General features: G+C 41.3%; 1 protein-coding gene across 2 annotated transcripts in view; it reads left to right on the top strand.

Moving 5' to 3' along the window:
* The window catches only part of FAM184A (family with sequence similarity 184 member A), a 307,530-nt gene extending 292,812 nt beyond the window's left edge, over positions 1 to 14,718 (top strand). For both annotated transcript variants that reach the window (XM_040350321.1, XM_040350320.1), the window contains 2 exons: positions 5,458 to 5,657; positions 13,994 to 14,718. In XM_040350321.1, coding sequence (XP_040206255.1) covers positions 5,458 to 5,657; positions 13,994 to 14,075 — 282 coding nt within the window. In that variant the 3' untranslated portion in view covers positions 14,076 to 14,718. The remainder of the gene's footprint in view (positions 1 to 5,457; positions 5,658 to 13,993) is intronic.
* The last annotated feature ends 316 nt before the right edge of the window (positions 14,719 to 15,034 follow it).

Below are 15,034 nucleotides of genomic sequence, written 5' to 3'. Positions count from 1 at the left end.
AGCAACTAAGCCTTTGCCTCCAATTAGTTGCATCCTGAACTGCTAACAAATTGCTTCCTAATAAGTTAAGTACCCAGTTGGGGAATCCCTGAACTAAACATTGGTGTAATTTGTCTCTTTAAACTCTGCAGGTGATAAGAGGGAATGCACAGTTGAGCTTAAGAGCTTTTGTAGACAAATCTTAGGCCCCTTTGATATGGGGCAGATCCGCTGAGCGGGCTCCGCTAGGTCACCGGGGGATCTCTCCATTGATTGAGAGGTGGATGACAGGTCCGCCTCTGTTCACTGAGCAGGGAGGGACCTGTCAGAGCCCCGCTGATTTCTATGGGGAAATCGGATGAAAATGGCAGCATGTCCATTTTCATCTGATTCGATCCACCAGACGGATGGCGAACATATCGTTAGATGTCTGTCTTGATCGGATGGTAGACGGTTGTCAGCGGACACATCTCTGCTGACAATCCACCTGCCCATAGGAGTCAATGGGTGGCCCACTCGGATCCACCTGAAAAACGGACAGGTGCTTAACATGTGAAAGGGGCCTTAAGGTTAAAGTACAAACATGCAACTCTCAAAATGTAATGTAATGCTGCGTACACAGGACCGTTTTTCGGGTTGTAAAAAAATAAGTTTTTAAGGGTCTAGAAAAAAACAACGATTTAACCCGATCATTAAAACGGCATTGCCTACACACAATCGTGAAAAAAAAATGCTCTAGCAAATCGCGGTGACGTACAACACGTACGACGGCACTGTAAAGGGGAAGTTCCATGCGGATGGCGCCACCCTTTGGGCTGCTTTAGCTGATTTTGTGCTAGTAAAAGATGATTCATGCTTTTCAGTCTGTTACAGCGTGATGAATGTGCTTACCCCATTACGAACGGTAGTTTTACCAGAACGAGCGCTCCCGTCTCATAACTTGCTTCTGAGCATGCATGTTTTTTTCACGTCGTTAAAGCCCACACACGACCATTTTTTATGACGTAAAAAACGACAACGTTAAAAACTACGTGAAAAATTAGAGCATGTTCGAAATTTTTAATGCCCATTTTTTACATCATGAAAAATGCTCTGGAGCCCACTCACAATTGTTTTTAATGACATAAAAAAATTTCATTTTTTACAACTCGAAAAACAGTCGTGTGTACGCGGCATAACATTTTAATTTCATGCGCCCTTTCAAGCACCAAGGTAAAATATATTCTACTCTGTTTTGTATGCTTTTTAAAGATACTGTATGTATGCGCAGATCTCTCATCCATGTAATTAGGATCTTTACATTCTCCTATTTTTTGCTATGTACCTAAACCTGATACAACTTATGCTACAGTTGTAACCAGTGCTTCTGCCCTATAAAAATACAAGTAAACCTATATATACAAATGCCAAAAGCTCATTAGATAATTTAGTAAAAGCTGATTTCCAAAAATGTATGCTTTTATTTTTCATAAAGCTACAGAGATCCAGTTGTTGTTAAGAAATGGTTAACAGCATTACAGGTAACAACAACTAGAGATCATTTATGTTGCATATAAACCTGTTTTCCAGTTTTGCTAAATTACTGTATCATATGCACTAGGGATGGGCGAACGGTTCGGCCCGAGCAAAAGTTTGGGCCGAACTTTGGTTGTTCGGGTGTTCAGGCGAACACCTAACAATATGTTGAGTTTGGAGAAAGTTCGAAAGCCGCGGAACCCCGTTAAAGTCTATGGGACACTAACATGAAAAATCAAAAATGCTAATTTTAAAGGCTTATATGCATGGTATTGTCATAAAAAAGTTTTTGGGGACCTGGGTCCTTCCCCAGGGGACATGTATCAATGCAAAAAAAAAGTTTTAAAATCATCAGTTTTTCCGGGAGCAGTGATTTTAATAAAGTAAAACAATAAAAGTGAAATATTCCTTTACATTTCGTACTTGGAGTGTGTCTATAGTATGCCTGTAAAGTGGCGCATTTTTCCTGTATTTAGAACAGTCCCTGCACAAAATGACATCACACACTACTCGTGGCTATAATGAATTGTCGAGTCCTGGCAATACAGATAAAATGTATTGAAAAAAACGGCATGGGTTCCCCCCCAGTCCATTACCAGGCTCCTTGGGTCTGGTATGAATATTAAGGGGAACCCCGAACCAAAAAATAAATAAAAAATGTGTGGCCCTTAGGTCTGGTTTGGATATTAAGGGGAACCCTGCGCCATATTTCTTTAAAATGGCGTAGGGGTCCCCCTCAAAATCCATACCAGACCCTTCATGTTTGGTATGGATTTTAAGGGGACCCCCGTGCCAAAATAAAAAAAATGGCGTTGGGTTCCCCCAAAAATCCATACCAGACCCTTATCCGAGCACGCAACCTGGCAGGCCGCAGGAACCGTACCAGGCCACATGCCCTCAACATGGGAAGGATATCCCCATGTTGATGGGGACAAGGGCCTCATCCCCACAACCCTTTCCCGGTGGTTGTGGGGGGGGCTTATCGGAATCTGGAAGCCCCCTTTAACAAAGGCGACCCCCAGATCCTGGCCCCCCCTATCTGAATTGGTAACGGGTACATTAAATCCCTACCATTTCACCCAAAAAGTAAAAAAAATTGTAAAAAAAACACAGCTTGGGACAAGTCCTTTAATAAAAAATAAAAAAAATCCAGCGATGTAATCCTTCCACGATGATACACGCCGCCACGATCGATTCTGCCTCTATGGGAGACGCCTGCCAAATGATGCGAGACTCGCCGTGACAGCTCTTAAATAGCTGAGGGTGGGGCCACCTGTGACGTGCGTGGGTGACCCCACCCCCTTTGACACAACGGGGTTTCCGGAGGTTTCCGGGTGGCGTCACGGGTGACCCCACCCCCCTCTGCGGCAACAGGGGTTTCCCGTTGGCGCAGGGTTCCCCTTAAAGCGGAGGTTCACCGGTAAAATGGTGTTTTTACCATACCAGACCTGAAGGGCCTGGTATGGAATTTGGGGGGGACCCCCACACATTTTTTTTATTATTTTGGTTTGGGGTTCGACTTAATATTCATACCAGACCCAAAGGGCCTGGTAATGGACTGGGGGGGAACCCATGCGTTTTTTTTCAATGACTTTTATCTGCATTGCCGGGACCCGACAATTCATTAGCTGCGAGTAGTTTTAAATTACTTTTTTTCCTTTAGAAATTTAATTTTGTGCAGGGACTGTTCTAAACACTGGAAAAAATTGCCACTTTACAGGCATACTATAGACACCCCCCAGGTACGAAATTTAAAGGACTATTTCACTTTTATTGTTTCACTTATAAGCATTATTAAAATCACTGCCCCCGAAAGAACTGCAGTTTTTAAAACTTTTTTTTGCATTGATACATGTCCCCTGGGGCAGGACACAGGTCCCCAAACACTTTTTTTGACAATAACTTGCATATTAACCTTTAAAATTAGCACTTTCGATTTTTCATGTTCGCGTCCCATAGACTTTAACCGTATTCGAGAGTTCGAACAAATTTTTTGCCTGTTCGCATGTTCTGCTGCGAACCAAACCGGGGGTTGCTCGGCTCATCCCTAATACGCACAACAACTGAACAGGACAGATAAGTATTATCTAATAAAACAGTTTTTACGTGGTTTTTGCTTCAAAACTGCTTCAAAACTATGGAAACAAAACCAAGAAAACCAGCAGCCACAAACGACAGAAGATTCTCTGTTTATTTACAGTGCAGAACAAGCATTCTCTTTGGCCCAAATCAAGCAATGCAATGCATGGTGGCTATGTAAATTATTGGCAGCCCTGGGCATTGATCCTTGAGGGAGTAGCTTACATTTCCAGCTAGTAGGTGAAGCAGCAGGCTTCTTTTCAAATGTTGAACAGACTAATCTTTAACAATTTGCTGATAAAGCCTCTAATACACAAAGTTCAATTTATTAAGCTACTCCCAATTCTCTGCATGTACAAACTTTCAATTGCAGAGAGGCGGCTTCTGCTGTGCTCTCTTTAAAAAGCTAATGTTCTGTGACAAAAGTTTCATGGGTAACCCCTGTATTCTATGTGAATTTCTAAAATAAATATTTTATATACATAATTAAAAACCTAAAACATCAGTTTATAAGCTTTAAAATAGGGGAGTAGAACATGAGGCAGAAAGTGTACTTGTTTTTTTTTCATTCATGAAGATTTTAGTGCATACTGGAAATATCATAGGACATGGTTTCTTTTCTTTTGCATGTTTTAAGTAATGCAATGGTAATGTCAAAGCTGTTTGCCCCGTTACCTATTTAACAATGGCTCCATAACATAATTGCTTCCTGTATGGGCTTTGCTAATGGCATCCTTATTTAAAGAAAAAGGGCCAAAAGAGTTCTCCATGAGAGCCAGGGATGACTATAAAGCCCTGTACACACGATCAGTCCATCCGATGAAAACGGTCTGATGGACCGTTTTCATTGATTAACCGATGAAGCTGACTGATGGTCAGTTGTGCCAACACACCATCGGTTAAAAAAACGACCGTGTCAGAACGCGGTGACGTAAAACACAACGACGTGCTGAAAAAAACGAAGTTCAATGCTTCCAAGCATGCGTCGACTTGATTCTGAGCATGCGTGGATTTTTAACCGATGGTTGTGCCTACAAACGATCGTTTTTTTTTCTATCGGTTAGGTATCCATCGGTTAAATTTAAAACAAGATTGCTTTTTTTTAACCTATGGATAAATAACCGATGGGGCCCACACACGATCGGTTTGGTCCGATGAAAACGGTCCATCAGACCGTTCTCATGGGTTTGACCGATCGTGTGTACGCGGCATTCCAGTGCGACCAGAATGCTACTGTATTTCTCTCTGGTTTATTATAAGGAGATTGGAGCCATGGTTGCCTAGCATAATGGGCAGATAACTGAAGCTATAAAAAAATCTGTTTGAATATACCAAGAAGATAAAATGACAAAATGCATATCCTCATGGTACGCCCTGGACCCCCAAAAGAGGTTAGTAGCTTTGTGGAAATTAAAGTTTAACTATTTAACATAATGTCTTTTGATATAAGGCCCATGTTAAGAGTATAGTCCACCCAATACTGATAATTTGGTCATGGGTTAGCAGTGAAGTACCCAGTACTGGTCTACATATCTACTTATTCTAAATTGTTGCACTGTAGCAAAGTAAATTTATTCAACAGAAAGATTGCTGACCCTTCATAACCACCATGGCAGATGGGTGGACCTTGAAACCATGTGTATAGGTATCGCCACCAAAATGACCAAGAGATATAGACTTGTTAATAGGTGGATTAACCTGCCAGTATCTTCCCAAAATAGAATTAATCCCATAAGTGAAATTACTTTTTTTTGCTAACAAATAAAAAAAAATGACAAAAACGTATAATAATGCTGCCTGTAAGCTTGTATGTTCTTTCATACACACATACCCATTGAGTTGACTATAGTGTAGTTTTAAATGCCTTACTTGTTTTCAAAACAGCAAAAGAAGAAGAATGATAAGTCTGCAAACAGGTTTGTGAGTTCCCCTAACCTAAGTGCAGTGGAGACTGCCGTAATGGGAAACGGACACCCTACGCGCCTGGAGCCCATTCCAAATTCACCCATCCACGATATTGAGTTCAACAGCAGCAAGCCTCTGCCACATCCTGTACCACCCAAAGAGGCCAAGACCTTTTTGAGGTGAGCACTGCCTCGCCAGCCCAACTGTCACTGGTCATGAGAGTGCTAAACTGCAGCTATAGCCTTTGATTTATTTTTTATGGCTTCTGCAACCTCTTTATAGTGCTCCTTTTTTTGAGCATGTACTGTACTCATGTCCGTGTTTGCTAAGTGCATTGTATAGACTGTGGGCTGTGTTGCATTTTGTTATCCTTCTGTATCTATTTTTTCTGTGCACTTGCAATGCCTTTGCATGCTTGTATACATATTTATTGAAACCATTTTATATGCACGTTACTGGTGTTGAGAGTTTTCTTTCCTATATTATCTATTTTTTTCTTAAATGCCTGTCGTGTAAATTATCTTTCCACATGTCTTACATAAAATCATAGCTGTGTTTTATTTTTTCTCTGCCTTAGATACAAACGAATGTCTTTGCTAGAAAATGTCACGTAACTGTTATTTATTATGTGGATGCTTGAGCACCCTCTAGTGATACACATATAATTCATATATTTTGTTTTAAAATGCTTCAAAAAAGTTTCAGATTATTTGGAGGTATACTTAAAAAAAACTATGTGGTATTAAACAAAAAAATTAAATAGATGTGTGTGTGTATATTTTTTGCATATTTCTCACACTTAAATGATTCAGATTATCATACTTATTTTAAGATTACCTGTGTAAATCCAAGATGCAGTTCTTAAATTATTATTTCATTTATTAAGGGAAGAAAAGCTGTTCAAACCTGCCTGGCCCTATGTGAAAAAGTATTTGCCCCCTCCCATGCTGAATCATGAATGAACTGTGATTAACCACATTTTTTTGGAATGCTGAGTTAAATTTCACTTGCCACACCCAGGCCTGATTACTACCAGACCTGTTGAATCAAGAAATCACATAAATAGGAGCTGCTTGATAAAGTAAAGCATGCTAACTGATCACAAAAAGCCACACATTATCTAAAGAAAAATCAAGAACAGATTAAAAACAAACATGTATCGGTCTAGGAAGGGTTTCAAAACCATTTCTAAGGCTTTGGAACTCCAGTGAACCACGAACAGTGAACCTTCCCAGGAGTGGCCGGCCTACAAAAATTACTACAAGAGCATGACGACGACTCATCCAGGAGTTTATAAAAGAACCCAGAACAACATCTAAAGAACATCTAAAGAACTGCAGGCCTCACTTGCCTCAGGTAAGATCAGTGTTCATGATTCAACAATAAGAAAAAAACTGAGCAAAAATGGCATTCAAGGGAGAATTCCAAGGCCAAAGCCACTGCTGACCAAAAAGAACACAAAGGTTCAGCTCACATCTACCAAAAAACATTTTGATTATCCTCAAGAATTTTAGGCAAATATTCTGTGGACTGATGAGACAAAAATTAAACGTTTTGAAAGGTGTGCGTCCCGTTACATCTGGCATAAAACTTATACAGCATTTCATAACGAGAACATCATATCAACAGTCAGACACGTGGTGGTAGCGTGATGGTCTGGGGCTGCTTTGCAGCTTCAGGACCCATGACTTACCATAATTGATGGAGCCATGAATTCTGAGCTCTACCAGAAAATCCAAAAGGAGAATGTCTGGCTATCAGTTCGTGAACTCACCCTCAAGTGCGCTTGGGTTATGGAGCAGGACAATGATCCGAAACACAACAGCAAGTCCACCTCCAAATGGTTCAAACAAAGCAAAATATAGGTTTTGGAGTGGCCTAGTCAAAGCCAGGGCTTAAATCCAATTGAGATGCTGTATCATGACCTTACACAGGCCGTTCATGCTGGAAAACCCTCCAAGAGTGGGCCAGAATTGCTCCATAGCAATGTCAAAGAGCAAACTCTTGATTGCAGTTGTTGCCGCCAAGGGTGGCACAACCAGTTATTAGGTTTATGGGGCAATTACTATTTCACATAAAGCCAGGCAGGTTTGGACAGCTTTTTTGCCATAATAAATTTAACCATCATTTTAAAACTGCATTTTGTATTTACTTGGGTTATCTTTGTGTAATAATAAAATTAGTTTGATGATCTGATTAATTTAAGTGTGACAAATATGCAAAAAAAAACAAACAGAAAGGGGGCAAATACTGTTCCACAGCATTGTATATATATTTTAGATTACCATTTCTTAGATGTGGTGACTGCATTAGTTTCTTTTCTTTGGGTTTTTCCCTTTTTCATCTGTTGAGTCAGCCAGTAAGTATGTACCGTAATTTTGCAACTTCTTTTAATAGACCAAATTTGAGAGCGTGCACAGCCAACATTTGTTGTCGGAAATTCCGACAACAATTGTCCGATGGAGCACACAGACTGTCGGAATGTCCGATAAAACACGTCTGTCGGACCAGTGTTGTTGGAATATCCGATCGTGTGTACGGGCCTTAAGACAGAAAGTATGTTACTGACTAGATAACCAGGTGAAAATAAAGGATAAAAAGCAAAACTAATGAAGCCAACACATTTAAGGAATGGTAAGCTGCAAATTATAAAAATGTTGTTCTTGGATCTACTACCACTTAAAGTGGAATTTAACTCTGCATTTCTTTTTAAATGAGCTCTCAATAGCTGTTAGCCATAATATGCTAGTATGCACAACAAATTAGTACATTATGGCAAACTTACTTCTAAAATGATCCCCTTCAGCATTGCGCTGTTTTAGGATGTTCTGCCACTTAAATGGCCAGGCTGTGATGACAATACTCTTGTGTGTGCGAATGGGAATCACATCATAATAGCACACAGTGGTGCCATAAATGTATGCTAAGCTGGGCTTGCGTGGCTCAGTGTACATTGATGCTGATGAGAGCGGAGAAACAGTTATGTCAGAAGAGACCAGTAGGAAGGGTTGTCACCTTTTCTTCAAGCCAAACCCGAACACTTTAATGTCGCACGGCGTGTTTTTTTTATCTCTTAGTATACACTGTAAGATTTAAAAGACCTGGGACACTTTTGGGTGCCCCAAGGAGAGTAGTAATACAGCTTAGTGCACCACAGTAAACAAACAGTGAGTGTGGCCAAATTGTGGCTCCATTAACACCTAGGAAAAACAGAATCACAGGATGCCTGTCGCCCAAAAGAAGTTTCAGAACTTCATTTGGGCGACAGGCGTCCTGCAGATCAGTTTGCGTGAATTTAATGCGATTTGTCGGGAGACATTAATAGCAAAATTGCACCCGATTGGGGAAAGTAACGGGATCGCGAGCGAATGCTGCGATTTGCAGCATTTCAGGAATTGCAGGCAGAATCACAACGGTTCCGCCGTGATCAGGAATGCCTACGTGTGAATGGAGCCTGTGCGTCTTATGCACAGAATGCAGGAGACAAGGGTGTGTAATGCATATTAGGACTACAAAACAAAAATAGTGCAGAAGCCAGGGGTGTGTAACGCATAGTGTAGTGGTAAGAAGAGTGCAAAATTCCCTCCGCGAGCAATACTCTCCCCCACTTTACTTTTTCATCAAAAATCCCCATTCCCTCTCCTGCAAAAAAAATCCAGCACTAATCTTTATACTCACCCTCCACCCCCCACCAGCAAAAATCAATTCTCTCCCTCCCAAAACAACCCCCCCTAAAACAAAACTTCTTCCCCCTTCCACAACACATGCCCCCCCCCCCCACCATACCCAAAATCCCCCCTTTACTTCTCATCCCAGCACTTATACCAACCCCCTCCTACAAATCATCTTTCCCTACCAGCACAAATTCCCTTTCCTCCCAATACCCCCAGGGCCACCGACAGGGGGTACCACCAGACCTCCTGTAGGGAGCCCCAGCTCACAGGGGAACTGAGACAGCAGGGGGATCGGGCGGGGGGACAATTACAGAGGAGGCAAAAGGGAAGGGAGAGTAAGGCGCCAGGTAGTCATTGGTGCAGTAATTTTACTTAAATGAAAACTATAAAAACAATCTGTATTGCACACATATCGGAGTGAAAGGCATGTCAGTCTGTGAAGTTTACTGTCAGCATTCTCCAGATCCATGCTTGCTGAATCGCTGGAGAAAGCCAGTACAAGGATACACACCCGCCGGAAACTCCAGTGAACTGTCAGCCTCTGATGATGGAGGCGTGGTTAAGCCTCCAAAATGTTCTGACTGGTTAGTGTCCCATCTGACAGCTCATCTAACAGTTCACTGGAGTTTTTCGATACTCTTTATCCTTGTATCGGCTTCCTCTAGCAATCACAGCAGCATGGTTCGGGAGAATGCTGACAGTGGACTTCAAACTCTGACACGCCTACCGCTTTGACATGTGTGGGTGCAATACAGATTTTTTTTAAACATTTCATTTAAGAAAAACTACTGCACCAGCGGCTACCTGGCACCTCTCTCTCCCTTCCCTTTTGTCTCCTCTGTAATTGTCCCCCCCGCCCCACCGCACAGATTAACCTGCTGTATGAGTCCCCATGTATGTTGGGGCCCCCTACAGGCAAACCTGGACACATCATTAAAAATCTGGATTTTCCGGGTCTAACACAGACAAGTGGCAACTCTACCAGTGGAGTTTCTTCTATCATAAAAATCCTACCTACCTGTCTGAGTTATTTTTTTTTGTAGGTTAAACTTTAAATAGGATTGTTGCGCGCCAACCCCCCCCCCCCTCACCACTTACCGGGTGGTCTGTTGCTTCCATTACCGATATTTACCAGTCCAGAGGATCCAGCATTGCTCCGCTGGGATCCTCTGGTTCTCTGCCACCTCTTATTCCCACACTGCCATATTGATTATGACATTAGGCCCACGCTTTGCTCTTCCTGGTTCAGCCGACATGCTTCCTGATGATGCAGCAGTGGCCTGCCCCCTTCACCTTTGTAAATGAAATGCTTTGCCTACTGGGACGTACATATCCCAATAAGCAAAGGGAGTACATTGCACATAAAATCGCCTGAGTGAGTGACATAAAACAAATGCTACTAATCAGGCAGTGGAGGGGAGGAGGAGTGGATAGGATGGAAGTCCTTCTTAAATCCTAGTACACATTATTAGTTGTAACGGAAAGAAAACTGTCAGCTGCAGGCGGAGCCACTGTGCTAACTATCCGATGTTAGTACAGCAATTTCCTCTGCTGAGCTATTGTTTTCTGGCAGGGGCATGCTGAGAGTGCTAGTCAGGAGCAGGTTGGCTGCTGATTTTCCAGCATGCTCATCTGACAGAAGCTGGCTTCTGTTGAACTGGCCGATAGTTGCCCGGTTTTTGTTGAATTGGCCAATATTGCCAATTTGGCCCGTGTATACTAGGCTTTAGAGTGAAGACCACTTTAACCACTTCAGTCCTGGAAGGATTTGCCCCCTTAATGACCAGGCCATTTTTTGCGATACGGCACTGCGTCACTTTAACTGACCATAGCGCGGTCGTGCAATATTGTACCCAAACACAATTTACGTCCATTTTTTCCCATTAATAAAGCGTTCTTTTGGTGGTATTGAATCACTTCTGCGCTTTTAATTTTTTGCGGTATAAACAAAGAGCAACAATTTTTAAAAAATATTTTCCTTTTTGCTATAATACATATCCACCAAAAAATATATAAAAAAACAAATGCATTCATCAGTTTAGGCCAATATCTGTGATTTTGGTGGGACTGCAACATTGCGGCAGACAGATCGGACACTTTTGACACTTTTTTGGGACCAGTGACACTGATTACTGTGTAAATGTCACTGGTAGGGAGGGGGTTAACACTAGGGGAGATCAAAGGGGTTAATTGTGTTCCCTAGTTGTGTTCTAACTGTAGGGGGGATGGGCTGCCAGGGATCACTGGGAACCGTAGATCCCTGTCATGTCACCTGTCAAAACGGGGAATCACCTTGTTTACAAAGGCAGTTCCCTATTCTGCCTCTGTAATAGGCGAGCGCGAGCCACCGTACAGCTACAGCGATTTGCGCAGGAGAGCCGGCCTGCCACCGCATAACGTCGGCGGCTGGTCGGCAAGTGTTTAACCGCTTGAGGACCGCCGCACAACGATATACGTTGACAAAATGGCGCCGCGCTCGTGACCCGGTCCTCTTGTCTGTGACCGTCCCCGCGGGAACAGCGGACCCGATTGCCGCCGGTGTCCCGCGTTCGGGTCACAGAGCTGAAGAACGGGGAGAGGTCAGTGTAAACAAACCTCTCCCCGTGCTTCCTAGTGAGCCTGTCAATGATCGTCTGTTCCCTGTCAGAGGGAACGACGATCAGTGACATCACATGTCCAGCCACGCCCCTCCACAGTAAGAATCACTCCCTTAGGGCACACTTAACCCCTACAGCGCCCCCTCCTGGTTAACCCCTTCACTGCCAGTGTCATTTTTACACTAACCAGTGTATTTTTATAGCACTGTTCGCTGTAAAAATGACAATGGTCCCAAAATAGTGTCAAAAGTGTCCGATGTGTCTGCCATAATGTCACAGTCATGATAAATATCAATGATCGCGGATATTACTAGAAAAAAAAATTATTATTATTAAAAATGCAATACAACTATCCCCTATTTGGTAGACGCTGTACATTTTGCGCAAACCAATCAATAAACGCTTATTGCGATTTTTTTTACCAAAAATATGTAGAAGAATACGTGACGGCCTAAACTGAGGGGAAAAAATGTATATATATTTTTTGGGGATATTTATTATAGCAAAAAGTTAAAAATATTGATTTTTTTCAAAATTGTCGCTCTATTTTTGTTTATAGCGCAAAAAATAAAACCCGCAGAGGTGATCAAATACCACCAAAAGAATGCTCTATTTATGGGAAAAAAAGGATGCCAATTTTGTTTGGGAGCCATGTCACATTACCGCGCAATTGTCAGTGCTTTTTTTTTCCTGACGAGATACTGGCCGTGTGTACGAGGCTTAAGTTCAGGCAAAGGTTTTTCCTTTTTAATTTTTGAATAGATGGGGGAAAAAGTACTAGCCCCATCAGGTTTTTACTGCTGTCTGGATGGACTCTGTTTAGAGTTTTCCCCTCACTTCCTGTTTTGGGGACAGTGGTTTCGCTAGGCACAGACAGTAATACTTTTTGTTTTAGTAGAGAAGGCTCAAATCCTTCAGCTTTTTCTTTTTGTCTGTGTTTCTGTAGCAGATTTTCCCACACCTCTGGTAAAACCATTGTAACTGAGACAGAAAGTGAGGGGGACAGCCTTGATAGCAACTAAAGACCCAACAAGGCTTCTGTCCTTATTCTCTATTGAAAAGTGGGAACAAAATCGTCTGGAAATGCACAAATATGACCATTGTCTCTGGTTGTAAGTGCAAAAGTTTGAAAACCACTGTAAGCAAAATGGGCTATATGAGATAAACCAAGTCTTACCTTGGATTTCCTTTTACAAAATTTGAAATCTAGATGTTGGGCTAATATAACTTCATCCAGTTAATATCCACAGCAAATTTGGCCAGTGTGTACTTTATAAATATGATAAAGCTTTGCGTGGCTATCCAGTGGTGAAAAATCAGCGAATGGTCAGAAAATATATTATTTCTTTTTTAAATATGCCCTTGGTAAAACGTTTTAATATATAAATCCAATTACATTATAATGCATATATTTTTTTGCAATATATTTTTCTTTAAAAATACAGGAAAGAATACTGAATACACCATACATGGTTTTGTTTTGTTTATTCCAACAGTACATATTTTTATGAGCATGGATATAAATGTGTCCTTAATAAATATTTTGCATGCCGCACATGATAAAGTCCTCCAATGAATTGTCCATGTGTGCTTCTTTATATACAATGAAATGTTGTATAGTAAACTTCTGTTTAGTGGATCTTCAGTAATAACATGCAGTTTCTCCCTATGTAACACAGTACAGTTGGACATGTAAATGAGCACTTCCATTCAACCCCACATTAATCTACTTATATGTTGTTTCAAGTCTGTTATAAATAATAACTGCATGACACAGCCAGGTAATATCAGTGAACTGAATGTCCCTAGTCTGATACTTTAATGTGTTTTGTACTTACCAGATGAGAAGTATACTGTGCTTGTTCAACACATTCCCGTGGAACGTGGCTCTGGTAATAATACTTCTCACAAGTGATTGCTCTAATTAAAAGGAGACTTAAAGAGGGGCTTCAAAACAGACCAAAGGCAAATCAGATAAATAACCCATTACGAATTTTCATTTTTTTATCTAATGTAAAGGAATTTCCTGACCTATGGTAGCCTGCGCTGCTGATGTATTGCAATGTAGTGGATGTGCAGAGGTGCCACACAAGGACAATCTAAAGGAAAAGAAGCAGTATGGATTTTGGCTTGTTCTTTGTGCTTGCAGGTTGTAACTAAGTCTGCCTTCTTGCAGCTCCTGTGTGCCATATGTACATCTTTTATACTTTATAATGTTTTTTTTCCTTTCTCTCTGGGATTTAGCCCTCCCCAGAATGAGACTTCACCGGTGGCATCACCAGACCCGCAACGCCAGGAATGGTTTGCTCGATACTTCACTTTTTAAGAGACTGTATCTGATTCTTTCTCTTTCTATTGTGGCACAGCTTTGATGTGGACTGTTAGTACAAGCATGACCTTTGACAAATCCTTATGTGACCAAGCTTTGCCGTAAATACTGTCTGTTAAACACTGTGAGCGAGAGTCCTTGTCGAAAATTGGAATTGCACTGTCCAACAACACTGTATTTTCATTACTTTTAAACCTGTGGTAATCTCATTAGCATTTTTATTGTGCTATTTTTCCAGACTTTGAAAAACCTAATTTTGTAAGATAACTGTGCTACCTCCTTTCCCCATTAAGTATTTTTTTTGCCAGCATAATTCACCATATACTTGTATCAGTGCTGGAGTCATCAATTACATTACATTGCACTGACTGTAATTAATTGCCTTCTCAAAGGATCTAGCCACAAGGTGAAAGTGTTTAGTTTCATTTCAGTTTTAACAAGTTTCATAGTTTGACACCAGAAAATAACAATGTGCCTGGAGTCAGATTTTCAGCTTCTGATTGGTATGTATATACTATGTATGGCAATTGTATTCCTCCTGTAACAACCCCAAACCCTGAATCCCAGTGTGTTATTTCCTATGGAAGTCACTCTTATTATATATACATATATATATAAATATATAAATATTTTTCTTATACTAATTCATGTTTGAGATTGTTTTTTAGATAGTGTCTTTGTTTTTATTCAACGTCTCTTAGTTTTGCTTAAATTTTCTTACACACCTATAACACAGCATGGATCTTAAATTCAAGGCAAAGTGACAGAATTTCTTGTTAATCAATCTCTTCAACCCAGTAAGGGCTGTTTCACACAGCCCTGCTGAGCTGGTGGATGACAGGTCCTTGTCCACTCCGTTAATGTAGAACAGACACAGCCCTTTTCCTCTATGGGCTGTCGGATGTAAACAGACCGCCTGGCCATCTACATTTGACTTGCATCCAATTCGATCCACT

This window comes from Rana temporaria, chromosome 4, assembly GCF_905171775.1.
Source record: "Rana temporaria chromosome 4, aRanTem1.1, whole genome shotgun sequence".
Classification (NCBI taxonomy): domain Eukaryota; kingdom Metazoa; phylum Chordata; class Amphibia; order Anura; family Ranidae; genus Rana; species Rana temporaria.
This window is presented reverse-complemented; position numbering and strand designations above follow the sequence as displayed.